Below are 27,383 nucleotides of genomic sequence, written 5' to 3'. Positions count from 1 at the left end.
TCCCAAAAAACTAAGATAAGGGACTTCCACATTATCCCCAAGGTTCCTCCAGCATAAGAGAAAAAGCACTGCAGTGATAGTAAGGATGTCTAGTAGAGAGAAATGTGCTTTTTTTCCTGAGGCTGTGGTGTCTCTGGTGGCTCATGCAACTACAAAATAACTTTTTCTTGCTGTTTTTGTTGTCAAATCCTTATTCTGAGCCTTTGTATTAACAGTATTACTATTACCATTGGGAAAAGAAATCAAAGTTTTATAGTTTAAAATGTAGATACATTTAATTTCAGTAATATTGACTACCTATTTGCATTCTGGCATCTCATTCATCTATCTTTTGGTCAGTGTTGTGCTCTGACTATGATGGCCTTTCCATCTGGGTAGTGAGCATCTCCCTGTAGAACATTATTTCAGCTTTCCTGTGTAAAATATTCCTCAAGAAACATGCACATTAAGGCACAAAGTATGCTATTTTCACAGACAGAAACCTTTCAGTGCCCAGAAACTAATCATAAAGAGAGACCCTGAACAAAGAATTCCCAAATATTGTGGACAGGTAGAAGGCACTGAGAAAACTTAGCATAGAAAGCACTGTGAATCCAGAGGTTGATATAAGAAAAGCCCTACTCTGAACAAGTGCTACTAATTTTTTAAATACAGAAAGAATAGAAATTTTGACTTTTAAAGGTGACCTCTGAAACCCATATGTATTAAAATTTAAAGAAATATAATTTCCTTTGTACAGAAGGGGTGAAGATGTGAATGATTTGATACTGATAGAATTTAAAACAGTTCTACTTTCCTTTCTATATGTTTGTTTAGCTGTATGGCAGTAACTTCTGTCTGGCCAGTAATAACAAGCAGCTGAGGACAACAATGTCTTTCACCACTCCAGAAAAATCTGGGTGATTACACTGGTTCACTTAACAGGTATTCCATAACAAAAGACTGTAGCTTTCCCATCACTCACTGCAATGCAAGGCTAGAAAAACTATAAAAACTTTCTAATGATACCAATTACTGAAATTTACAGATCATGGAACCAAACAAAAAGTAATGGAAAAGACCAGTAAAATTCTACTACTCTGAATACCCACTGAAGACACACAAGATGATGCTTTCATTTTGAGGTGTTTTTGGTATAGCCTTGCTTCATTTTATTTTTTTAATATATATATAGAAAAATTTTATTATTGAAGTTTATCATTAGCTTGTGCATTTAGTATTTTTGTTGCTTTAATTTTTGTTAATTAATAAATAATGTAAGAAAGCAATTTTGATTAAACTGTAAAAACAAAGGGAAATTTCAGTATTACCAGGCAGCAATACCCACATCTTGGAATGCATCACAGATAACTGAATTTGATCCAGAATTAATTACTGCCACAGACTGAAGGGAGAAAAGAGGGAAGAGACTCTGTGATCAAATTAGATGCATTTCCCTAAATGACAGACAAGGTGTTCCTGCTAGAGGAACAAAGACAGATCAAGTAGATATGATCAAGTAGATATGATCAAGCAGAGATATACTGCCCTTTACTGTATGTTTTATATCACTATGATCAAGTAGAGATATAATCCCCTTTATTGTATGTTTTATCTAAGGAGAGGAAAACACTTCCATGTAAAAATGAACCTAAAGAAATTCAACAGCAATACCCAATACATTAAAAATTACACCAAGAGGAATGTGGAGATTGATGCAAAATCTCGGTCCCCTCTTTTCCTCTGGTATCTGTCACCACTCTGAATCTTTCAGGCCTTATCACAAACAATAAGATTAACACAACTTGCAGATTTGTCACCTTCACATGTGTCCGTGTCGGCGCTGAACACGAACCCCTTGGGGCAGGTGCAGCTGTAGCTCCCGGGGCTGTTCCGGCAGATCCCGTTGTCACACAGCAGTCCATTCATGGAACACTCATCCACGTCTGCAAAAGGGTGAGTCACACCATGAGCAACAATGTCTTCACCTCCCCAAGTACTTCTGAACTTCAAAATTCCAATTAATTTTCAGAGTCTCACTCCCAAAAAAATTTCTGTTCTGCTTTTGAGGTTTTTTTCACCAGCAGGATCACTCATAGTTGGTCTTAAAAGAATAATTATGTTTTCCTGCAATGACCATATAAATTCAGAAAAGTCTATTTGCTTTGAAATGAGTATTTGAATTATTTTTTTAAACACACAAATAGCAGTGTGTTAATTACTGTTACAATCCTGTTTTATAGGCAAAAATCAGTTTTGTTATCCATAAACTGATTAAAATCTGTATCACATACAGTTCATGTATGGCAGCCATGTCAAGAGTAAACAGGTGCCTCCCCTCCAAAGGTACAGTGTATTTTACAAAACCTTATGATTCAGACCATGATGTCAAGGAGACTGAATGGGAAAATCTAATAAACTAACATAATTCCCTGAACTCCTCTTAAACAAATTGCAAATAATTCAAATAAAAAGCAAGGAGTCTTCCTCACTGCCCTATTGTTTATTCTTTAAAAGAGAAAAAAAACAAAACAAAACAAAATTTTAAGCCATTTCCTTTAATGCCCATCACATGTCACAAATACTTAATACTGACAGAGCAGAACAAGACAGGATAAACCTGACACTTTATCCCACTTCAGGGTGTTTCCTCTCTTTTGACGGCTTGACCGCCCTAACACTGCAACTGAAACCTTAAAACAACCAGATTTTTTAGAGAGTTTAAGTTTAAAAATAAAGATGAAAAACAAGAATGCAATATAATTAAAAATCTGGAAGCTTCTGGTTTCCCTATTTCTTTACATTTTCCAAGCTATGCTTATGAATTCCTTTAGGAGTCAGACAATAAAGTCTAAATTTCCTCAGATGATGAATCTCAGTTTAAGTTTGGAAGCTACAAAAAAAGAAAAAAGCTCTTCTAAACTAACCTGTCCTAAGTCTAGATTTATCTGATTTCAACTAATAAAAGGAGGATGGATTTGCCACTTGACATTTTCAGGAGCAAGTCTGAACTTCTTGTCATACAGTCCTCTAACCCAAACTGTGGTGAACGTATTATTTCCTTAGAATGTCATAATATAACTTCAGATTTGGACTGCAATCTCTTGTGATATGCACTGTAAAAACACAACAATATAGCTTGTGCTCTAAACCCACTTAAAACTGGCAAAAATATTGTCTGCATTCTGACATGACTATTTTTACGTCCTGGCAGCTCATAATCTGTGTCATTAACTAAAATATTCCAATCTTTTATTTGTGTGTTCATACTAAAATTCTTTTATTCAAAAAGTCTATCTAAAAATAAATTCACCCTCACACCCAGCATATTTTTATTTAAGTAATTAAACAGACATATACCTGTACTAGCACTTACATAATTCCAAGTGTAAATAGACAAAAAAAATCCCTTGCCATAAAATCCACTTGGAAAATTAATATTACAACAAGCATTTTTTAAAATTACCAATAGTTTTATGCAGCAGTCAAAAGAAAAAGTCATATTTAGAGCATTAGGAAGTAACTGGATGTAAAATCCCTTAAGTCAAGCAGATGAAAATAAACACTTACTTTGTGTTTGCTTTGCATCACCAGGTAGGAATGTTTGATATGAAAATTATACCACTGCTATATAATCCAGGTTTTCTCTACCAAAAATAGTGCTTTGTTGACCACAAATAGCAGTGACAGGTCAGTAATTGCTAAACAGAGAGAGCTGTAATTCCCCAGAATAAACAAACACAATACCTAAAGACAATACTTTAGACTTTCTAATGGTTTTAGAAGTATTTCAATTAGCTTTTAATTCAAACAAACTTCAGTTCCTGCTTAAAATTACCAAGTTATAAGCAACAAACATTATTGTACAATGCACTTGTGGCATAATATACTTTTTTTTGGATGTAAGAATTCCCAATAAGAAGAAACCAATTGGTTTTCATGTATGACCACAAATAATAAAATTAATTAGACATTATGAAACATATCATGGGTATTTTCTGTCCGGTATTCCCAAACACTTGCAGAAAATGTACCTAAATACTTCAACAACAGTCTGATACAAACCCAAACCAAACAACATATCACAAATTTCTGAAGTGAACCATTGCTGTAGAATGGTGACCTGAAATTCTGAAAAATAAAGCCATAGTTGTTACACTTGAGCCCACTGTCCAGAGATAATTTATGGAAACCTAAGAATGGGTTGGTGCCTCCTTCATGAGTTTAAGCTTTCAGAAATCAGAGGACTAAATGTGCAGCAATCCACTTTGCTGCATTTGTGTAACTCAGAGATACAATGAATTATTGCACACTGCAGGGACTGTATACACAGCCCACTAGTTATCACTCATTATGATAAAGAGAGCCTTGTGTTGCATTTTATATTATGCAAAATCATGACCTTCAGCTCTTGAGAAATCATCAGCTTGAAAGGGACACATTTTACATGGGCTTGACAAATGTTATGCATTAAAATATAATACAAACTGACCCATGCTCTTGAGAAAATTAATTTATAACCTCCAGTATCTCCAGTTTATAATTCCCAAACAGTAATATTTGCCCACCAAATTACAGGAAAATAGACCAGTAAGAATAATAACTATGCAGTGAATAAGAAAAGCTGTTTCATTACAGATTTTATGCATTTTTATTTCAGCTTTAAGAAGAAGATGTCATCCAATCTGAATTCTGTCAAGTTGAATTCACAACAATATAGTGATAAATAATTCAATAATAATAATGCATCATCAAACAACTTACCCACACAATTAGTTCCTGAAGGATCAGGCTCATAGCCACTATTGCAGTTGCAGCGATAGCTGCCATGCAGGTTTTCACAAATTCCATTGGAGCAAATATCAGGATCCAAAGCACACTCATTTATATCTGTATCATCACAACACATAAGATAATCAACAACTGGAAGATACAAAAAGCCTGATTCTGTGATAGATACGGACAACATCTGACTCACTGGATGTTGAGCTGCCATTCAGAGGATGGGGGCAGCCAAAAGACTGAAAGAAATGATTATTCCTCTCTGTTGGACACTACTGAGGCCAAACCTGGAATGCTGTGTCCAGTTTTGGGCCAATTCACATGTGCCGCACCTCAAGCCTCCTGATATACCTGGAGAAGCCTGTCATGTTCTTTATACTTCTTGTCAAACTCACCTCCAATGTGCCCTAACTTTCCTGATCCAATGCCTAAACATTTCCTGTATTCTTCCCCAGATTCTTCCCTGGTTCCACTGACTATGAATTTCCTTCTTACACTTAGTTTGACCAGGAGGTCCTTACATAGCCATGCTGCTCTTCTGCCTTCCTTGCCTGATTCCTTATATGTGGGAATCAGGAGCCCTTGTGATCTCTGAAAAATGTCCTTCAAGACCCACCAGGTCTGTTCTGCTCCTTTGAGGGGAGTATCCCAGGGGGTCCCACCCACTGATGTCTTAAAACAACTGGAAGCTCTTATAAAATTCAGAGTGCTCGCCTTTACTCTTCACCTGGTCCATATTCCTCAGGATCATGAGTCCCACCAGGGCATGACAAGTGCAGTCCAGGCTGCCATCAGTCTTGGCATCACTAATTAGTTCATCTGTGTTGGGAAGCTTCAGGTCCTGCAGTGCTTCTCCTCTGGCTGAACTATCACCTGTCTCACTGTGCTCTAAGACTCTCCTGGGCTACACCCAGCCTGATGTGCTGCTCTCCCAGCAGATGCCAGTGGGATGAAGCTCCCCAGCAGGATCAGAGCCTGATGTGCAACAAGAGGCTGAAGGAACTGGACTTGTGCATGTGGAAAGAGGGAATATGAGAGGGGCATCTAACAGCAGTTCCTTATCTTAATAGATGGTTAACGGAGCAGATGGAGCCAGACTCTTTGAGGTACACAACGACAGGGCAAGAGACAACGGTCACAAGATACAATGGGGAATACTAAACTAAACACCAGGAAAATAATTCTTCACTGCAAGTGTGGTTAAGCACCAGAGCAAACTACCCTGAGGGGCTATGGCAACTCCATCCTTGCAGGTTTTCCAAACTCCACCAGGCAAGGCCTGGAGAAACGACTCAGCTTTGATGCTACCCCTGCTCTGAGCAGAAGGTTAGGTTGGATGACCTCCAGACATCCTTCACAACCTGAATCAAGAGGGAACTATGTGTTTGTAAGAGTAACTTGATGCAAAATAGCCTGTGTGCTCAGTGCCTGTGGTTTAGGGATCTAGGCAAGAAGTTAAAAGTTATTAGTGGCACAAATACTTTCATAATACAAAAGTAATTCATAGTTAAATAGCACACTATATTCAGTCTTATAAAAACTTGCTGGAAATGTAAAATTTTTCTCAGACTAGGATGATGAACAAGATATATTCCCTGAAATTACAGTCCCATACAGAATTTCTGCTGTAGCTGGAAAATTTAAAAATATTCACAGGAACTGTAAGAACAGGAAGAGACTAATTTTAATATTTATTGCCTCTGAGGAGAAGAGGGGTTTTCAATATTAAGGTCTTTCTCTCCATACAGTAATAGTTCCCTTTCCAGACTCTGGAAGGAACAGTAGGAGTGACGGCATAGCTGTGACTATATAAAAAGGCTTATTTTACACTTGTACTGCTCAACTTTCTATAGAGGACATTTCCTCTTTAATCATAGTGCAGACAATGATTTACATTTATTCAGACACATATTTGAAAAAATAATGATATCCCTGGATAAAACTCAATGCTATGGACATGTAAAAATTCCATAAGATAATATGATTTATCATAATACTTCAGATTCATGTTTTCTTTTGAGCAAAATGCATTTTGTAGCTTACTACACATTTGAACACATTTGAATCTTGGGGACAAGCCACAGAGTTTTATGACTCCATCTCTCCTTACCAAATTAATGATTTCAGAAGGTTCTCAGTCCTTCCCATTATAGTTTCCTCTGAAACAAACTGCAAAATCTCTGTCCTCTTCTATGTCAAGACATCTCTCACATGGAGACTGAAGGTTTTGGGCTTGTTAACCACAAGCTGAATAAGAGGAGTGAGGATGTGGCGAATGATGACAGTCTAATTAACAAGCTATGTATCAACTAGAAGACAATCAAATCTCTGTAACGAGACCTTCACTGATAAAGTGCATTCCCACTTATTCTTGGTAATGAGAATGCATTAGGAACACAACAGAAGTTTTATTAGGGATTGAATGTGGTATCAGTATTTCACCACTTTAGGAAATGGAACTGGCAAAAAAGTTGCTATAAGCAGTGATAGAAGTAGCAGCATGAAAACTGGCTGCAAAGTTGCTGTACAAGATGTACAGACAACACTGGGTTTCCTCTAGAAATCCAGACAAAGAAGGGCTTTAGTTGAGACATGAACTCCTGTGAGATTAGTCTTCATCATGCAGTTGGTGATCAGAACTGTTTTTATATTTTAATGAGAAATTGTATTTTCCATGTATCCAAAAGAACATACGCCCTCCCTAACCAGACTGCCTGCAAATATTCACGTTAGGATGCTGCTTGTACAACAAGACTATGGGAAACTGACATGATTTCTCAAGGAGATTTAGAGATTCTCCATGGACCTTGTATAATTCACTGAAAAGTAAACTGAGGGAATTTATAAACTCCACGGATTTCAAATTACTTGTAAGCTTGAAGCGTGTTAAGCAATGAAGAAAAAACTATGCAGATACTTACAGCACCAAAAAGAGAGAATTTCTTTTATTATAATCCTATTTTTAAAAGCTATGTTACCTTTTTACTAAATACAATGATAAGGCAGTCTCATGGAATAGGAGCTTTAATGCTGACAAGGACAAAAGTTATACAAGTTAAATGTCTGGAAATACTAAATGTACAGTATCTGCTTTAATTTGACTGTAACTTTATTAACTCAACAGACAAATACCTAGCAATAAATCATTACATTATATTCCCCTATTCCTTCTTCAGCCAAATCCACTTTATCTGCCCCTACTTCAGGCTCTGCTCATCTACTATTTATTAAAATCCCTGGCTCTGGGGTACTTACAGTTCCCAGCATGAAATACAAGTGGTCACTTTTGGGACTGTTTTTCATAAGAACATGTGTTTTTTTGGTTACCTTCCTTCCAACTCTTACTTAGCCAGAGAAACAATCTGTCCATGGAAATGGTCCATGAGTGAGCACTGGACCTGGAGTGAAAAACTGCTCTATTACCATCCTAGCTGACTGAAAATCAACTGCAAACAATCCAAGTGGCTCCTGTCATTCGCCAAATGGAGAGTTTTCCTTTGCCTATTCTAAAAAAAAAAAGGAATTACAGGTCAAAAATTTAAAATGGATTACTTTTTTTCCTTCTCAGGGTCATGCAAAATCCACTGTTGAAGAGAATTAATAATCTCAGCCTTTTCTTGAGACAACACTTGAATATTGTACTTTCAGACTTAAAATACTAGAGCCAGCATATTAATCTTAAGGCAAAAAACTCCACTCTGGTGTGTTATAGAAAAATATAATTCTGAGTATGTATTATTTTTAACTTTGAAATATATATATTAATGAAAATGTGCAACATACCTCGACCATCGACAGTAATACCTATCCCACTGCTACACAGGCCATGGAACTCAGCTGCTCCAGTTGAGGCAGAAATATTGGGGAAAAGAAAATGTTATTTCCAGTGTTTCACCTTCTTTCATCCTAAACAAAATCCACCTGATTTTTTTCAATGTAATTTTTTTACAACACAACTAATGAAATTCCAAAATTCACATGAAATAACTGTTTGTAGATTATACGGATAAATCTGTCAATTAGCATTCCATCCTGGATTGTCATATATATACAAAACCAACATGAGATGACAAGAGTTAAACACCCAGGTGATTCCACTGTAATGTTGACACAACCCTCTCCTCAAGTTACTGCTTTCAATCATAATGCCAGTTCTACTTTTTTATTATAAATAAATAATTTATAATCTGCTGCTTCAGAAGATGACACCAAATGGAAATTCTGCCCAAGATACATCATCTCAGCTCTGTATTCAAAAGACTTTTTTTTAATCAATTCCCGGGTTTACTTGAAGAACTGACTCTTGTAAAATGAAATACAGATTTCTAGAAATAATAAGGACTGCTCTTTTGAACTGAGAATTTACAGATTCACTAGAGAACTTTGCTTACTCCCTTGTAAGCATTATTACTTACAGACAACACTTAATTCAAGGACTCAATTTCATCCATGTGTCCCATATTCACTTCTCTTTTCAAGGCATGCAATAAATGAACAATCTGACCCCAATATGGTATTTTTTAAGTCTGTGTGTTCACTGCAATATTCAAAGAAACACAAAATTTTACCTGAGTTTTTGGCAGGGCAGGGATGACATGGCTCTCCAAAACCGTAGTCAGGATTGGCACAGCAACACTCAGACTTTGTCACAGCACCAGGGAAAGGACGGACACAGAGCCCTTTTCTGATGCCTCCATAGCATGTGCTACGCATATGAGTATCTAAAACAGGACAAGGGAAGAAATAATTTATTTCCTTAGGCTGAGAGTGAAATGTAGTCATACTATCTCAACAAAAGCTTAATTTTTTTTTCTTTGGTCAACAAAATGGTTAGATTGGCTACATCTGCACTGCCTTGCTACAAACACGCAACAGCTTCATGGCTTCAAGCAGCACATCGTGGCTAATTTTTCCTTTTGAGAAGTACCACCTCCATAAACTGGACACACAGACCTCTTATTTACTTCCAAAATGGTTCCTCCATCCAGTAGGATAAATCCCCAGGAGCCCAGGGCAGCTGGCATGGGAGAGTAACTCCTTCCAAAAGAAGAAGCATAGTCTTCTCCTATTGTATTTACAAATTATGAACAGCAATGTGACTTTAGCAGATTGTTCAGACCACCATTTAAGTGCTATGACTATTTTAACAACTATTTTATGTAAACTGGCACCAGTGCTGGATTAGGGCACCAAAAAGGTCCCAAAACCAAACCAGCAACAGCAATTTAGCAGATCTTACACAAAACTAGGCAGTGAGGAAAGCAGCACTGTTGCCCAGAGTGTAAGAAACTTGATGTTTGTGATTGAAAACCCACCTGGGAGTTACAGTGCTATCCCTGGGGAGAGAGCTGGAAATGATGGGCAGGACACATCACTGCTTATGATACAAAGAAAACAGGTAATACCTGTAAGATCTTCAACCTCCAAAATCATGTCAAAAAAGACAGAAGAAAAATTATACCAGCCTGCCATACAGCTGCAGGACTCACCATGCTGACAGTCTTACAGCTGATTTAGTCATATAAATTAATTTGATAAGCTTGACCAGTAAGATATAAGTAAGAAGTGTTTCCCAAGACAGGTCTCCAGACCTCCCTCTGCAGGTATGACCACCTGCATTACTCATCCATCAACAATGAAAATGTCCCTGAGACTGCTTTTTATGCATTTTAGTTTTGTGTTGGTGGTTTTGTTTTCATGTCATTCCAAGCTTTAATGACTTTTCCATATTTGCTTTTAGGATGATATGAGATACCTTTTAACAAGCATGTGATTGGACAGCCCATCTAAATGTGAGCCTGAGAACTGTAAGATGCAGATGGAATAAATAGCCTTTAATTTTGACTCCTGTAATTCTACAGCCACTTGTTGGAGTTGCAGAAATACACTTTGTTTCATGTATCTTTATGGACCAGGAAAGAATTTGTGCTCCTTGTCAATCTCCCAGTAAAACTACCAAGCCTGGACTTGAGCCTGAGTGGACTCAAAAAATGCACAGGGTTTGAGGGAATCCAGACAGTTACCCACTTAAAAGTATGACCTCAAAACCATAAAGAAAAGTTGCATGAAAAAATTTACAGTGAAAGTTGAATATCCCATGCCAATCCAAATAAGAATTGGCAACTCTTTATGTGTTCTGTCTGCTCTTTAAGAGTTGTAAACTGGCTCCTGTAAAATTGTATTGCCTGGACATGAATGTTTTCTCTTGCTTTCAGTATCCTATGGAACAGATAGTTCTGGAGCACAGCTACGTCCTAGATTTCAGAGTTAACTCCTTGCCAAGAGTCTAGGTGAAGCCAGTACAAATTGCTTGCACTTGACATCAGGAAAAATTATTATGCTTGACAACAATCAAAGTCTTTGGCACAAGAAATGTCTGTTCATGTACTCTGCAAAATAGTTGGTTGCATCACATCCTTTCCCTCCACCTCAAACAAGTCCAGATGCCACTCTACAAGCTCTGACATGGATAAAGGGGCTTCAGCCACTGCCCGGCCACAGAAGGGAAGGCCTCCCCTTAATTATGGGTTTGGGAGAGAAGGGAGAAGCAAACCAAGGGAAGGAAACAGCACCAAGGGAAATTGCAGGGGGATAAAAGACTGTAAAGTGTGAAAGAAATGCTCTGTAGGTAGGTCTTCAAAGATGTGATGTGTGGGAAGCAGCCGGAGGAAGATCCAGATGTACTGAGCAACTGCTCTGTGTAAGAAGGGAGCAAGTGCTTTTCAACATACATCAGTTTTAATGGAAATGACACAGAGCAGTTCAGGAGGATTAAGTCACTATTTACAAGAAAACAGTCTGATCTACACAGTCACTCATTCACCAGGACTGTCAAGGGTCAAGAAGCAAGCTGGCTTCCCCAGAAGCAAAACAGCAGTTGTATAACAGGAGGAATGTCCTCCCTGGGCTGTGCTACCCAGAATGACAGCATGAGAAGGACAGGACAGGCACTGCTTTGTCAATGATTTAATGGCACCTCACCAAGCTCAGGCTCCTCATGCCACAACAGCTGAGTGTGCACCTTAATGATACACCTATGCGACACTCCATGTTTAGTGTGATCAGCCTTTGGCTACTAATTTGAAAATATTAAGAATTTATTTTTATGCCCTGGATGAGAGTTTAGAATTACAGGTGCTGCTGTAACTGAGTGCCTGTTTATGGAACATTTCACTGTTTCCCAAGGTTTATCACTCCTAGACTCTTAAATTCCGTGGTGTGGCACTTTGACATCCACAAAAATTACCATACTTGTGGTCAGTGCTGGAAGGACCAGTGGTTGACCTCAGGGAAAGTCACTGCACCCATCCAGGAGCCTTAGAAGGTCAACTCATGCCATGATTATGGCAGGCACTTTGAGGTACATTTCCCCAAAGTTACCAGGGTAAAACAAAGCTTGGCTAATTTCTGCTGGATGACTGCAGCTTCAGGCAGAGATAACTAAAAGTGTCTCAACAGAGAACAAACAACAGAGTGAAGCTGCAGCCATAGCTCTGTACAAGTTCTGAGGTGATACACACACAGAGCCAGCTGAGGTATCCAAGCATGGAGCTGCAGCTGGAAGTACAGCCAAACCTGGAATGCCTGAAAGTACTGGAAGCTCTTCTAGCAGCCAGAATGTCTGAAAAGCATTATTTAGGTCATGCAATATATGGGATAGAAAACCAGACAGAGAATTCCTGTAGTTAACACAGCATGTGGATTATGTATAAACACACATACATATGGACACACGTAAAATTCTAAACACCAGATTGGCTCAGAAATTCTGTTTTAAAGGTCATGTATGAGGATATATTTGTTATGCAATATTTGAAATTTCCTATGTTACTCTATACCTGGAATAACGACTTCATCTGTTTAAAATGAATTTTCCAACTAGACCATGATTCTGCTATCCGGTTTTCTGTCCTATTAAGGATATTTCCTGCTGAAAATGTAAGCATTTATGTTAAATCTTAAAGCTATGTAACATGGACATTTTCAAATAAATGGTGTTCACAGCTGATGGTAAACTTGTGAAGTCTTCAGCTGCTGGAACTGTGGCAGCACTGGGTAAATGAAAGCATAGAAAATTGAGCACTGCATTGATTCTTTACAGCTGTATCACTGACAGGGGTAAAGATGAGGCCAACTTGGAATACAAAAAAGGTACTGAACAGCTTGTACTCAAATCTGGTTTTGTTGGTGTGCCACTAAGCAGTGAAATCCCTACATTTAGAACAGTGTACTAAGCCTTTTCTCACTGTATAACTTGCAATAAGCCAGAAGAAAAAAAATTGGCTACTATAGAGGAGGGAACACAACTTCCTGTGGTTGCTTCAAACTTTACTACAGTTCTGCTTACTAAAATATCTATTTCATTTTAAACAACAAATATCTGAGTTCCACCCAAGAGACTGAGAATGTGTTTTAGCCTTTTTAGAGCCTGATTTTTAAACCATTCTCAATTTTCACCATGTTTTTTTTTAAACTGAAGTGGTAGCAGAAGATGCTAGTTTATGCTGGCACTTTATTTTGAAGTATTTTGAACTTTTGCACCATGTAAAATGTTATTTTAAATTCACTGATAATAGTAACACAAGAACATAGTATGTCACAGTATCCCTTTTGTGCTAGATAACTATCAAAGACTGTGATGCTGTTTGTCTTTATCTGGAAAAATGCAGATTAGACAAAGGCAGGTATGACACACATACATACATCAGCAAGAACAGACACAGCACTGGTCAATAACTACCACTATTGCACAGCTAAGCCAATGGTTTCCTCTGTGCCTTTGCTGCTTCATGATATGAAACATCATGCCACAAGCAGCTGGCCTGATCAGACAAGGGAAAATAAGGGATTTAGTATGTCTTGCCCTCTACATTTTCTTAGTTCTTCATCAGCTTGAAAATCCTCAGTTTTCCTCCTGTGAGCTCCCTGAAGCTGTGCTAGAACTCCTAGTGGAGCTGGATAAAGAATCTCTGAACTGTCAACCAGTAACATTGAAGAGGATAAGATGATGCTATTCAGATCTTATGGCAAAATACTGTTCATTAGCAGATCAGAAAGGGTGTGCCTCAAAACCAAAAAGTGATGCCAGGAAGACAACCACTTCAAGTTTAATTGATATGTGTGACAGGTAAATAAAAGGTGGCGTCACTCCAATTTCACAGAACAAATTGAGTTTCTTATCTTTAACATTCTGTTTATGGGATTGCATCATGCAAGATTTCGTGGTAATTCTTAGCTAAAGATACTTGATTTCACAGAAACAAAACTATCTGGTTTTCACTATTTCTCTTAGTGGGGCTTTTTCTTAACACTGTGGTGCAGGGAGAATAGAATTGCAGAACCCCAGAATGCTGGAAGAGACCTCAAAGATCCTCTCAACCCAATTCCCTGCGATGGGCAGGGACAGCTTCCAATATCCCAGGTTGCTTCAAGCCCCATCCGTCCTGGCCTTGGACACTCCCAGGGATGGGGGAGCCACAGCCTCTCTGCTCAACTTGTGCCAGGGCCTGCCCATCCTCACAGGGGAGAATTTCCTCATAAATGGTCACAGCCCCAAGGCTGGAGCTTAGGGAGCATTTGGAAAACACCCTCAAGCACAGGGTGGGATTGTTGGGGTGTCTATGCATGGCCAGGAGTTGGGCAGGATGATCCTTGTGGGTCAGATTCATCCTAGAACAGATCTCTGTGGTTTGAAGTCAACATTATTCAAAAGGATGTCACTTGATGCATTTGATTTGATAATTAATTAACCTGCTTTTCTGTGAAGAAAAAAAATGAATTTCACTTACCTACACACACACGACCATCAACTCCAACAACCAAACCAGGAGGACAATCACACCGGAATGATCCTTCAGTATTTATGCAAAGACCATTCATGCAAATTCCTGATGTCTGGCACTCATCAATATCTAAGATGAAGCAAGACAATTCAGCAAGCTATTCACTGTTTAAAGCAAGATTACAGTTAATACTTTTAGGATATTATCTATGACAGCAGATTAATCATCATAATACCCTTGTTTTGTTTCTAATAAAAATTTAACATCAGAATAACAAAAAAACATTAAAAAGACCAAAAAAGAGAAACCCAACCAAAACCCCGAAACAAAACAAAAAAATTACCAAAAACCCCAAACCAAATCAACAACAAAAAAGCAAACCACAAACCCAAAACAGACAGATAACTTGTAGGATTACAGGGACTTGAGTTTCCACATTAAACAAAATTAATGATAAATGTTCCACTTTTTCCATCTCATGATATTATGACTTTGCTTAAAAGTTTGGTTAAGGAGCACCAATCATAGAACATCCTTGAGATGTTTAATTTTAAGTTTAAAGAACTTTTCAGTGGTCATCAATTTCTATCTAAGTCAAGAGCACAACGTCATGCAATTAAGAAAATCAGAACTAACAGAAATTATTCAACTTCAAATCACAAAACTAACAATTATCTGTGTGTGCTGACATACACCTGTGTGTGTAAATCAGTGTAAAGTCTTTTAAACTTCCCATATGGCCCCTCCCTTTACCCTTTCATGCCTATTTTGCTGCACTTACAATGCTCCAAGACTTTCCAAAAGCTAATTTGTTATTTGTTGTGTCTTTCACAATACCATTAAATAGTTGTTTCTTTCTGTAAGTTGAAGATCTGTCCCTATTCCAGGCAGCTTAAGAAATCTACTGCAGTGAGTCAGTAAGGTATTAGTGTGACACTGAATCCTTGTGATCAGATTCCCATCCTTGCATGAATAAATGTGCAGAAAAACCCATTTGCATTCAACACTGTCTTAATGCATCACCCCCAAGTTTCACATACCAGTACAGTAACGTCCATCTGGAGCCAGAACAAATCCTGGTTTACAGATGCACTTAAAACTCCCATCTTCATTGATGCACATCCCATTCAAACACATGTTTGCAGTGGTACACTCATCATGGTCTACAAAACATTGCAAAGAAACCTGCTTACTGTTTCTTCCCTTCCAGAAGATGACACAGCAAAAATAAACAATTAGGACTGATGTGGCATATCCATTCACTTCAAGATTAATTTCTATTTACAACTCTAATAACTATTTGAAGAGTCTTCACTCTACAGAAAAAGCAGCAAACTTTTTTTCATGCTTTGATCAGTTTCTTCCTTCAGCAAACTGTGTATGAAAGAACAGGGTGTGCCTTTCTTTCACACATGAAAAGACAAAAAGCTTCAATCACCTGAGGGAATTAAGCGTGTTGTTTATCTAGGAAGTTTTTTTCACACAGAGTAGCCAGAATTAAAACCAGGTATTTCTTCAGCAGTGCTGATATATGGAGCACTTGCTATGAAGCTTCAGAGCAAACTGTTATTCCTGGGACTCTTGAGGAGAAATGCATCTTCAAAAACTAAAATTATCTCAAATTTTCATTGAAATCACACAGTTCTGTACAGTAAATATTTCAATAAAGGGCCTCTAAGTTCACTTCAGGTTGTACTTTATTTCAAAAAACATAATCCTTAATGATCCTTACCTGTTTTATGAAGTAAAATTTATAGAATCACCAAGCTAATGCCTGCCCCATTTTTTAGAAGAGTTCTTACCCACACAATTCTTCCCATTTGTAGTCAGTTCAAACCCAGCGTTGCAAATACACTGGAAGCTTCCATCAGTGTTCACACATCGTCCATTCTTACAGAGAACACCATTCTGAACACACTCATCGATATCTAAGGGGAGAGAAAAACCCATTAAAAACCCAACAAAAACCCCTTCTACACAATCAGAGAATTACTCTGAGATAAAAATGTATATAGTGATAATTGCTTTGAAAAACACTGTTATGTAAATATTACTCATAAAAAAGTCAGTTAAGAATTTATTCTCGTTGAATCAGAGGAAAATGGTGCATTTTGTAATGCTCAGCAATTACTCCATGTATTCCTTTAAAAACCTACTTATATATTCATCTTCATATATGCACCTCTTTTTTTCTTTTCTTTTCTTTTTTTTTTTTAGTTTTCCTTTTATTTTTCTTTTGAGAGCTCCTGTCTGGGAAATTCCCAGGCCAGAGGACAGATATTCCAGAATAATGTTTAAATATTAAAAAACAACAACAGAAAAAATGGCATGGTGTCCCAGTTCAGCTGGTGGGACCAGTTTATCACTGTGTGGGTGTGACCAAAGCTGTGCATTCTAAACTCTCTGTGCCATTGCCCAGGAATTGTTCCCAATGGCCCATTGGCAGCAGCTGCCCAGGGCACAGCTGACCCCTCAGGCTGGGAGCTGGCTGGGAAAGAAGCCTGGCAGAGGAGCTGGGAGAACTCCCCTCCAGGGAGTCCTTGGCACCTCCACACCCACCTGAGGGCTCAGCTCTGTTCATGGGCCAGCAACCATTCCAAAATACCCCCTGACTCCCAGAGTCAGATCCCTCAGTGTGGAACTCCCTGCCCTGGGGGAGGCACTGGGGGCTCCCACCTGCACCTGAGGGGAGACAATCTTGGGGTTTGGGGACTTCTGGGACCACTCATCAGATCCAGAGGAGGAGCAGACCCTGGACAGGAGGAGACCACCACTCTCCACCAGACTGTGCCATCATCTGCACCAACAGGTTTGTCCCTTCCTTTTCCTTTGGACTCCAGGGAACCACGTGGGGCTCAGCACAGGGGCCACCAAACCCCACTGTGTTTGTGCTCCAGGGGCTGGGTTACACTGCTGGGTTTTGTGGGGCAAAACCAATTTCTCTTTGCGTCAATGCATTTATTGTAATATTTTTATTAAATTGTAACTCTGACTTATAATCTCTCTTGAGATGGGTTCATTTCTCCTGACGGTTTACCTTTAAACCAGCACACATGGCAGCCCAGAATTTGAGCTCTGATGAATCGAACCACTGCTGGGATTCACTCAAATTACACTGCTATTCCTAGAGCTCCAGTGGAGCCTGGTGCCAGGGGTCAGAACATCTGCAATGACAGCAGACCTGGAGCAGTATTCTTACCAATGCAAGCCTGCTTGGTAGGAGTTCTCTGGAAACCTGCGTGGCACTTGCAGTAATAGGAACCAGGTGTGTTGACACAGTCTCCATTAGAGCAGGGGTTTGACGTGCACTCATCAACATCTGCTGGCAGCACAGAGAGGCATTAGTGGCTTCACCACGTCTGACACACTTTTTTTTTCTCCCCTCAAGACTAGAAGTTTCCAAGTGAAAAAGACAGTGACTAACAATCAAATTCTAAATACTGAAACTTATTCTTGGTGCAGAATCATTACTTTCCTAAAAACACAGGGCTGTGCTTAGTTCAACAAGGCAGGCATTTTTAAGAAGTGAAACGGCACTATATAATTTATAAGCATCTTCAGAGAGAAAATAAAAAATCCACAATGACTTTGAGATATGGGATTTGATGGTTGCCTAGTGAACACTTAGCACAACACAGTTGCACTTAACTCAATGACCATTTATTCTTCTTCACAATAAAACCAACACAAATCAAAACTGGCACTTTGAAATGAGAGCAAACCATGGCATCCAGAAACTACCCCATTTTGTTACAGGTTTATTGCAAAAATGTGAGGACGGGCCACACACCAGCAGGAGGGATTCTTAATGAGACCACAGTCTGTGCACCACATTTCAATTATTTATGCCCCATTGCATCTTCAACTCCAGTCTTTGCATTTGAGTAATGCCAGACTTAACTAACCCTTTTCTATAGTGTACCTTACTCTCCTTTCCAAAGGTTTCTCCTATTTGGGTGCAACTAAACACATTTTAATCACCTTAAATGCTGCATAACTGCTCAGAAATAACTTCTATTTGAAACAGGGCTCTGAAAACTTAAAGCTCCTTTCAAGAACTCTTCCAAATTTGATCCCCAGTGGCTACCAGTGAGCCAGCTGCGTCTTTGGCTCAAGATATCTATTCCCAGATCTAAAATAACATTCACTGCTCTCCTCATTACACTCTCCCAAGCCCTTTAGGATCCTTGCCCAGTTTGACCCAGGAACCAAATGAGTGCGTCCCACTCATCTACTAGAGGATGACCCAAGCACTGAGTCTCTGCTACAGCTCAATTTGCAGGTTACAAACTGATGAATTCCTCTTTTCTTTATCAATCACTTTTGCTAATTTGACGTTTTTTCCCTCCAAATGCCCTCCATTTAGTTTACAGGTCTGGAATTACTCATCTCTTCATTTAGGCAGGGTTTAACACCACAAAGTCAATGGTGATTTGGAGGGGGGTTTTGGTATCTGGCTGTACGCTGCCAGAGGAAGGTCTAGCTAAGTAAAGCCACTGCTGGTCAGCTCTTAATAATTATGGTTTTCCCACACATTTTGCAGTGTATGCATCTAGAAATGCCAGGAAAATCCCAGGGGCAATTCTCACGATCATTTGCACTCACCCTGTATCAAATCTGGTTCTAAAACTTAGTTGACTATATCTTGAAAATAGTGGGGTGGAATGAGAAGTTAAACTTAGAAGACTATTTATGTTAAATAGTACATAAATATGCAATATACATATTCATAAATATCCATGGTCCATGAATTACTTCACTCTAAAAGATGGCAAAAGGTTAATTTTGTTCTAATTTAATCATAAATAACACCATGCATTTAACAGGATTTACTGTGCTGATGCATACGCAGTTAAAGCAGCAGCATCAACACACATTATCTGTGTTTACCCAAATCCCTGATATAATGAACTGGTTTACAGCACTCTTGGTGCACAGACACAGTCTGTGTAAACAGTTAAATGAATAAGGGCAAAGAAAACGGCAGAAGGGAATGCCTCCTCTCATACATATTTTGCTCATTCACATTTGCACAGCAGCTGTTTACCACTGCAGTAAAACCACAAGAATGAAACATGATAAAGAAAAGAGAAATTCAGGGTGTTAAATACAATGAAGAAACCAGTAACTGCATCTTTATTAGGGCAGAGTGACATTTATGACTTTCCCTTTTACAGGCTTCAACTTGCTGGATCTGTTAAATAAAACCCAAATATGTTCAAGCTAGAAATGGATCTCACTGTAAATTAATTTATAAATTGCACAGCAGGAATGCAAGAGTTTCTCTATGAAACAGCTGACTTAAGCTTAGAAAATCCTTCCAAAGCCATGTGCATCACATGATTTCCACATAAAATATGCATCTTAAGATGCTCTTATTTTTATACGCTCTTGGTAAGAGAGGGAAATAGCAAATGCATGTTAATATAAAGGAGTTGTTGGCTTTAAGTTTGCAATACAGACATGCATATTCCAGCAGTATAAACAGGAAACATCTGAGACACAGATATTTAACCCATTTATTCTATCTCACAGCACAACCTTCTTCAAGGTCACATATTTTTCTTTCAGCACTTGCATCACACTTATCTTTGCTTTCCAGTTTTTCATCTGTAACAACTGTCAGAACTTTACCAGGCACAGCATGAAACCTCCAAAACTCCCTAAAAAGTTTATTGCAATGAGTCTGAAGACACATTACGAAAAATAAAATATTTGTATCCACAAAACAACTAAAATTCAACACGGCACAGCTACAGGTTTGCCATCACTTTTAAAGTCTCTGCATTTTTATCCAGAGGTTTTCCAAATGGAATTAAATAAGGAAAATTAAATAAGAAAATAAAAGCTGTCTGTTGGTTTGGGGAAAGGGATTGACCCTTCAAGGTCAGATCATTTAGGACACTTATGGTCCTTGACCCAGCAGGCACATTCTAGTGTGAGAACAGCATAATACAAGTTTAGGCCAGAGAGCAGTAACATCATTTTTTATTTGTTTGTTTGTCAGGATTAATTTTGAAATAAGACTTTTTTTTCTTTAACTCTACACAAAAATATCTACATGGCTTCTTGATGTATTGCTTGGGGAACTGACAGATGGACAGAGAAGTATAGAAACAGTGTCCATTTATATACCATTAAAATATCCCCAAACAGTGAAAAAAACCCCCAATGCCCCAAGACTGTTCTTTCAGTAATGAGAGGAGCACCCAAGTTGGATTTAAGCAAGAATTTAAATTAATTTAATATGTGTCAATCCACAGAGAAAATCCATGCAGTTATGTTCTTGCCTCTATTTCTGCGAAAAATTTGTGTGATTTATAGCAATTACAATGCACAAATCCCTGATTCAGTGTGGCACTGAAGACACTGTCTACATATTTATAATACAAATAGCAAATAGAAGCGAAACAAAGCTGTTTTATTTATAGAGTTCACAGACTGATTTATAATTCATAGAGTACCCTGTCTTACAAAGTCTTCTGAATACAAGCAGCTACTCAAAAGGTAAACCTCTGAAGAATTGAAATTATTATTGACTGATTTATTTCATGCATAAAAAACCAGGCAGAATGACACTTAAACTCTCTGGAAGCCATTTTTGGGGTCTTTCCCCCTGCTTTAAACGTAGCTCAGGTGAGGCCTTTGGTTTCTTCACTTACCTATGATTTCCTAGTATTATTAATTCCCAGCACTCCATCTGAAGTTGTATCTTAATTAGGCATTAATTAACCTTACCATCTGCATCAAGATTTGCTTTGATTTGACTTTATTTTCCACAATTCATTTTTTCCTAGACTCTTACCTGCATATGCTACAACATCAATATATGCATTTCATGAATAATCAAATACTTGGCACAGTGACAAACCCATTAATTTTCACCTCAGCACTGCCAGTTGTTTTCCACTCTTCACAAATTAAAATGAAGTGAGTTTAATGGCATTTAAAGCTTATGTGCCACAGTGAACTGATACTTAATCACATGCCATCTTTATGCTATCTGCTGATATGAAGAACAAAGGAGCTTTCAGTAGTTTTCAGTTGCCAGATTCATAACCATATATTCAGATTTCTATCATTACTCTGTGTTTTTTCTTTTGAACTCAGAAAGCAAAATTAATAAAAAATTATTACCTATATTATGCTATCAAATAGATAGAAAACATCTGTGTGCTTCAGATGTTATCTTCAACTTGACCTCCAAGTAAAAAATATGAATACAAGATGTGAACTAGATTTCAAGAACACAACCCAGTCTAACATTCCATCTTCCAGAAGCAGCTCAGCACAATTCAAGAGAGTACTCAAGTGTCAAGCTACACCACAGTTAAGAATATTATTGATTTCAGTGATGCAAAATTTAGTGCTGTATCATGTGCCAGGGTTCTCTATACACTATAAAGGAAGAAAAACCATGCAAAACAGACTTATCATAAAACTCCTACTGCCCACTTACAGTGCACAAACAGCTCCTGAGGCCCAAGGATGCAGCAAGAGATTAACCTTCTTGAATTTCCCAATCAGAAATCAGAGGCACAGAAAACTCTCACACAGACAGAAAGGCTGAAAGAGTTAGGCTCATCATATCATAGAGGGCAACCTGGAAGAACTGTAACAGTCTTCAAGTGCTAAAAAGTGCCATGGGAAAGGTACTGAACTTTTTTCGTTATATAGTGTGGATAATATAAGAAATGATAAGCTGATTTCTTTTTCCAAAATATTAAATTAAATGCTCTGAAAACTTTCTGGCTGTTTGACTATCAGGGCAGTGCAACTGCTTGGGAAAGTGGTGGGATCTCTGTCAACTGAGTTTTCTTAACAAGAGGGGTACAGAGGTCAGGAATGATGTATCTACAAATAAGTGTAAGTTTGAAGTGCAGAGTATCAGCTCGATCAGAGAAAGGAAAATAGGGAAGTTAAACATAGTAAGAATCAGGGACTTCAAAGGAAAAGCATTATTCCACAGTTGTCATATTTCACTTTTCCAGAGGGCAGGGAGCCAAGCCAGGCTGGTCCTGACCCTCATTTTGCAATTCAGCAGGAGCAGAGATGCTTCTTGCTCAGTTTATGGCTGACATCTCCTCTGCTGCACCCACATCAAATCTGCCCATAACATCCTCACTTGAAATCCACTAAGTAGTCTTGGATTACAAGATTTTTTTAAGTCTTCAGGTAGCTGCAATTTTCTGAATTCTTCACTTCTGTATTTCCCTCCACAGACATCCTAGAAATTGATTTTAAAGCCACAGTTCAGTGAGAAAAACCTAATAGGTTAACAGGGTCTTGTACAATACTTTTCATTCACAGATCTCAAACCTCTTTAAAAAGCTCAGTAAGCAAATATTCAATCAAAAATATAACCAGAACTTCTATTTGGGATGCCATACATTTATTAACTTATATCCTGCACAGAGGACTTTTCTCCAGACACCTACCCCACAAAAACCCCCAAATCTTGTATTTTCTCTGAAATACTTGATGAGCTTTTGTCACTGCTAAAGTGAAGCCCACAGTAGCTGAATAGAAGTGCAGAATCCCAAATTCAGCTCTTTTTATATAAAATTGCCATCCTGTATTTTCATATGAAACACAAATATGACCAGAAGTTAATTAATGCAATTTTGAAATTATTTGATATCTGTAATTAATCCTTATAAGGAGGTAAAGCATAAATTCTACCCTTCAACACCTTGATCACAGCTTAACTCTAAATCCCACAACAAAAATGGAGCTATGTGAGCGTAACAAAAGAGAAAACTAAATAGAACTTACTTTATTGAGTGTATCAAAATGTACAATGCCTATCAAGGACAGGAATAGGGATACTCAGTAGCAATATTTCCAAGTATTTATATTTTGGTAAGAAAACAGAGAACTCTCATAGAGAACTGACCTTATCCTAGAGGAACTAGCACCATGGTCTTTGTACTTTCAAAAGAGCAATATAATTAAAATTAATATACTTTTTTATAAAAAAACCCTGCCAGTTTTAAAGCAGCATTTTAAAAGGGAATAATGGAGTTTAGATATGTGCACTTACCAACACAGTCCCCATTTGCATCCTGTTTATATCCCATGTTGCACTCACACCGGTAGCTGGAAGGAGTTGGTACACAACGTCCATTCAAACAAAGGTTGGGATGGTGCTTACAGTTGTCTATGGTCTGATTGAGTATTGCTAATGTAGAAAAACACAATGTGACACAAATATTTACACTTTCAAGTGTAAGTAAAGACGAAGATTATACTTGGTTTCAGAAAGTATGTTATCAGGTGCATAAATATACTGGAAAAAAGGTTTTTTTCCTAGCACTATCTGTTGACATGACAGTAAATTGACAATAAAAAACAGCTCTTGGACACAACAAAAATAAAATACCACATTAGACAAACATTCTTAGATATGATTTATCATTTCTGTGTACAGTCTGATGAGACTGTGAGTGCTTCATGAATAAACCACATTTGTGTGAAACTTGAAGCAGCCACTTCCTGCAGGTTTTTTTTTTCTGGTGGACCTGCCTTAATAATACTCATTGCATTTTATTATCTCTATGGTTGTGATCCCAGAGATGTGTTTACACATTATAAGCAAGGTATCTACCTAAGACACTTCTTCCTGAATATTATTCACCTTGGGCTTTTGGTTAAAGCAGTGCTTCTGCAGAATAATTATATTTGGAGGAGAAAAGACAGAGGACAGTTTATTTTAAACCCTGCTAATTTTTTGAAAACACTTGGAAATCCTGAGTTCTATTAGTGCTGACAAAGACACATCAGCAGGGACAATACAGGCTCAAGGACTCGGTAACTGAAGTCAAGAAACAGATCTCTACACCTGAACCATTGATAAAAAAAGGTTCCAGCACTTCCTAATATACCAGTTGAAATGTCTTTAATGTGCTTGAAAGATAATTTCTAAGTGTTAAGAATATAGTATCATATCGAGACCAAAAACTAATCAGAAAAAAAGGAAAAGTAGAAGTAATAGTAAAAAAAAAAGAGGAACAAATAACAAACCAAGCACTTACTCAGCCCTGTAATTATTGGGCCATTTCCAGTGGGACTCTGCCCACCTGCTCCACCTCCACCTGGGGAGAAACCATTGCTTCCAGGGATGGGAATGAATCCTGCTCCTCTGGGGCCATAGCCATTGCTATTGCCACCAGGAAGGAACCCATTCCCTCCTGATCCACCACGTCTGGAACCACCTCTGGCAGGAGCACCATCCACACACAGCCTGCGGTGCTCATCTGTGAGAAAGGAATGCACAGGGAAGCACAAAGTCAGTCAACACTTCAAAGTCAGCTTATAAGGAAGATACAACCCTTTGTGTCCCACAAAAATCCGAACACCAGCTCCTCATTTCCCAAGTTATGTTTCCTTTCTCTCTCCTAATCTCAGATCCCATGACTGTGACAAGTGCTGCTGAAGGAAGGACATTAAAAATAATAAAAAGAAATACTGTAATTTACAATTATTTGTTGAAACCTTTTTTGTTGATGTGTTGTCAGCAGCACTGCAACTCCTTGGTCAATGAGAGACATTGATGAAGAAAATACCTTTCACTAGGGAGGTGGACTATGGCTCTCTGAGCACAGTTGAAAGAATAACCAAAATAGTGATGCACTTCTAGTTCAAAGTAACTCAAAATGTAATGGAACAATAGAGCAGCTGTTCTTTTAAATCAAAATTAACTGTGGACCCTCATAGTTGTTTCCTCTTTGAGCTTAACCACAAAATCTTTCCCATTTCCCAAGAATTATTTCCAAGGTCAACAAAAGGACATTAAAGAAAAGAGTGCCAAACAATCATGGACCAGAAAAAATGGTTCACAGATGGTAATATCAGCATTAAAAACACAGGAACGAATAATAATGTAATTCCTGCCTTTCTTTTTCCATTCAGCCTACATTTCAAAGCAGTTTAAAACATTCCCGTGACCTCCATCCAAACTAGAATGGACAGCAAGAAGGGGGAAACAAACCAAGCAAAATAAACCAACAAAAAGCCACTCACCAGATCCCCTGACAGGACACATCTCTGGAGCAGACCCCATGGCCCAGCAGCGTCCAGACTCACAGCAGCACTGCCTTCTGGAGAACCTCCCGGGCAGCTCCTGCGCACAGAGGCCACTCGCAGTGCTGGAGAAACACGTGCCTGCCCTCTGGTCTGCAGTTAAGGCAGAAAGAAAAGTAAAAATGGTGACTGACAGGGACTCTCAAAATTAATTTCCCTTGTTCACTGAATGTAAGGGTTAAAATGTTTAAAAAATTGTATTAAAAAAAACAAAACAAAACAAAAAACCAAAAATACCCCAAAGCAAACAAACCAAAAAAACAACAAGAAAACCCCCCAAAACAAAACAAAAAAACCCAAACAACGAAACCAAAAAAAACCAACAACCCGCACCCCCCAAAACCCCCAAACCAAACAAAATAAAATAATCCCAAACCAAAGAGCACCCAAACCACACCAAGTAATTATCTCAGGTGAGCGGCACCCACACATTCCACACTGGATTTACTGCAGGATCACACAGCTGCAGTGACACTAGTCTTGCATTAATCCAGCATGCAAGAATTCTGCTCAATCTACCAGGAAACATGGATGATATGGAAGACAGAAAGCAATACAAACAAAAATTACATTCATATATATAAAAATCCTACTATGGCAAAACCCAAGGTACTTCATGTAGCAGTAGCAAAATCAGTAAATTCATATAATGAATTTTTCATGGGTTTAAATGTATCTGACTGAAGAAATTCTGTCTAATCTGCTCTGCTCAATAGACTGCATGTACATTTGTAGTAGTGCCATGTGAAAACTACTTTCCTTCAAGGACAGATGACCTTTTATTCTCACACTCCTGAATGCTGACTAGGAGAAAAGCTAAATGAATTTGGAAAAGACATGGTACTAATTACAGTAACTCAGCAGATTCTGGTATTTTGGTTGAAAGCAAGTATTTATTTTAAACTAGGAAGGATAAAATAATTTGTGTTAAGATTTACATTCTTCACTTTTCCCCTAAGTAAAGGAGAAATTATACTTCCAGAGTATACAAATTATGCTCTAATATGATAAACTTTTGAGAGCACAAGAACATTCAGACACATTTTTTTTAAGGGAAGGAGACCCTGTAACATAAGACCCTGCCTTAGCAGAGTAGGACATGTGATTTCTCTGCATCTAGTTTTGGGAGTTGACTTTAGAAATTAGACAGAAAAACATGCCAAAATCCATAGAAATTTTGATCACATTGGAAATCACAGGTTTTCACTATTCCTGAGGCCACCCACAATATATTTGATGATGTCATTATTAGGATAAACCTGGATAAACAGAAGTTGGCTGCATAGTTTAAAAAATTAATCATTTGAAATAATTTTTAGATCTATTGCTGCTGGATAACAAAATTTATTGCAATTCATAATTCCCATCCCTTCTCCAACATTAGAACAAAGTGCTTTGAGATATCTGAAATAAGAAGAACCACATGAGGTCTAGAAAAGACATTATTATTAGCAATAGTTAATGGTTTTTAAACATGATATGCAGCATTTTTAGTTAATTAATCATAATGGTTTATATCACATATTTGACACATCCAGCTCTATAAAAGAGATTATTGTATGTGGAAAAAAGCATTATACTTTTTTATAATATAGGGATAGCTTTGAAAATAATTGCTCTGTAAAACCTTCAATCTACTGAAATTCAACACTTGCCTGTTTCTATCAAATTAGTGGTATATCAGCATATGTTACTTAAAGCCTTTGAATTTATGTATGTGCCTTATATTGGTGTCTAAATATTAAAATAACCTACATG

At 38.0% G+C, this 27,383-nt stretch overlaps 1 protein-coding gene across 1 annotated transcript in view; it reads right to left on the bottom strand.

Moving 5' to 3' along the window:
- FBN2 (fibrillin 2) overlaps positions 1-27,383 on the bottom strand; it is a 146,577-nt gene that overhangs the window by 71,664 nt on the left and 47,530 nt on the right. The window contains exons 9-19 of the mRNA XM_071580039.1: positions 25,566-25,718; positions 24,578-24,799; positions 23,587-23,724; positions 17,743-17,865; positions 16,346-16,471; positions 15,584-15,706; positions 14,550-14,672; positions 9,330-9,482; positions 8,545-8,598; positions 4,744-4,869; positions 1,800-1,925 (exon numbers count right to left, since the gene is read on the bottom strand). Coding sequence (XP_071436140.1) covers positions 1,800-1,925; positions 4,744-4,869; positions 8,545-8,598; positions 9,330-9,482; positions 14,550-14,672; positions 15,584-15,706; positions 16,346-16,471; positions 17,743-17,865; positions 23,587-23,724; positions 24,578-24,799; positions 25,566-25,718 — 1,467 coding nt within the window. The remainder of the gene's footprint in view (positions 1-1,799; positions 1,926-4,743; positions 4,870-8,544; positions 8,599-9,329; positions 9,483-14,549; positions 14,673-15,583; positions 15,707-16,345; positions 16,472-17,742; positions 17,866-23,586; positions 23,725-24,577; positions 24,800-25,565; positions 25,719-27,383) is intronic.

Source organism: Pithys albifrons, chromosome Z (genome assembly GCF_047495875.1).
Source record: "Pithys albifrons albifrons isolate INPA30051 chromosome Z, PitAlb_v1, whole genome shotgun sequence".
NCBI classification, from domain to species: Eukaryota; Metazoa; Chordata; class Aves; order Passeriformes; family Thamnophilidae; genus Pithys; species Pithys albifrons.
Note: the sequence above shows the minus strand (reverse complement) of the source record. Positions and strands in the feature narration are given on the sequence as shown.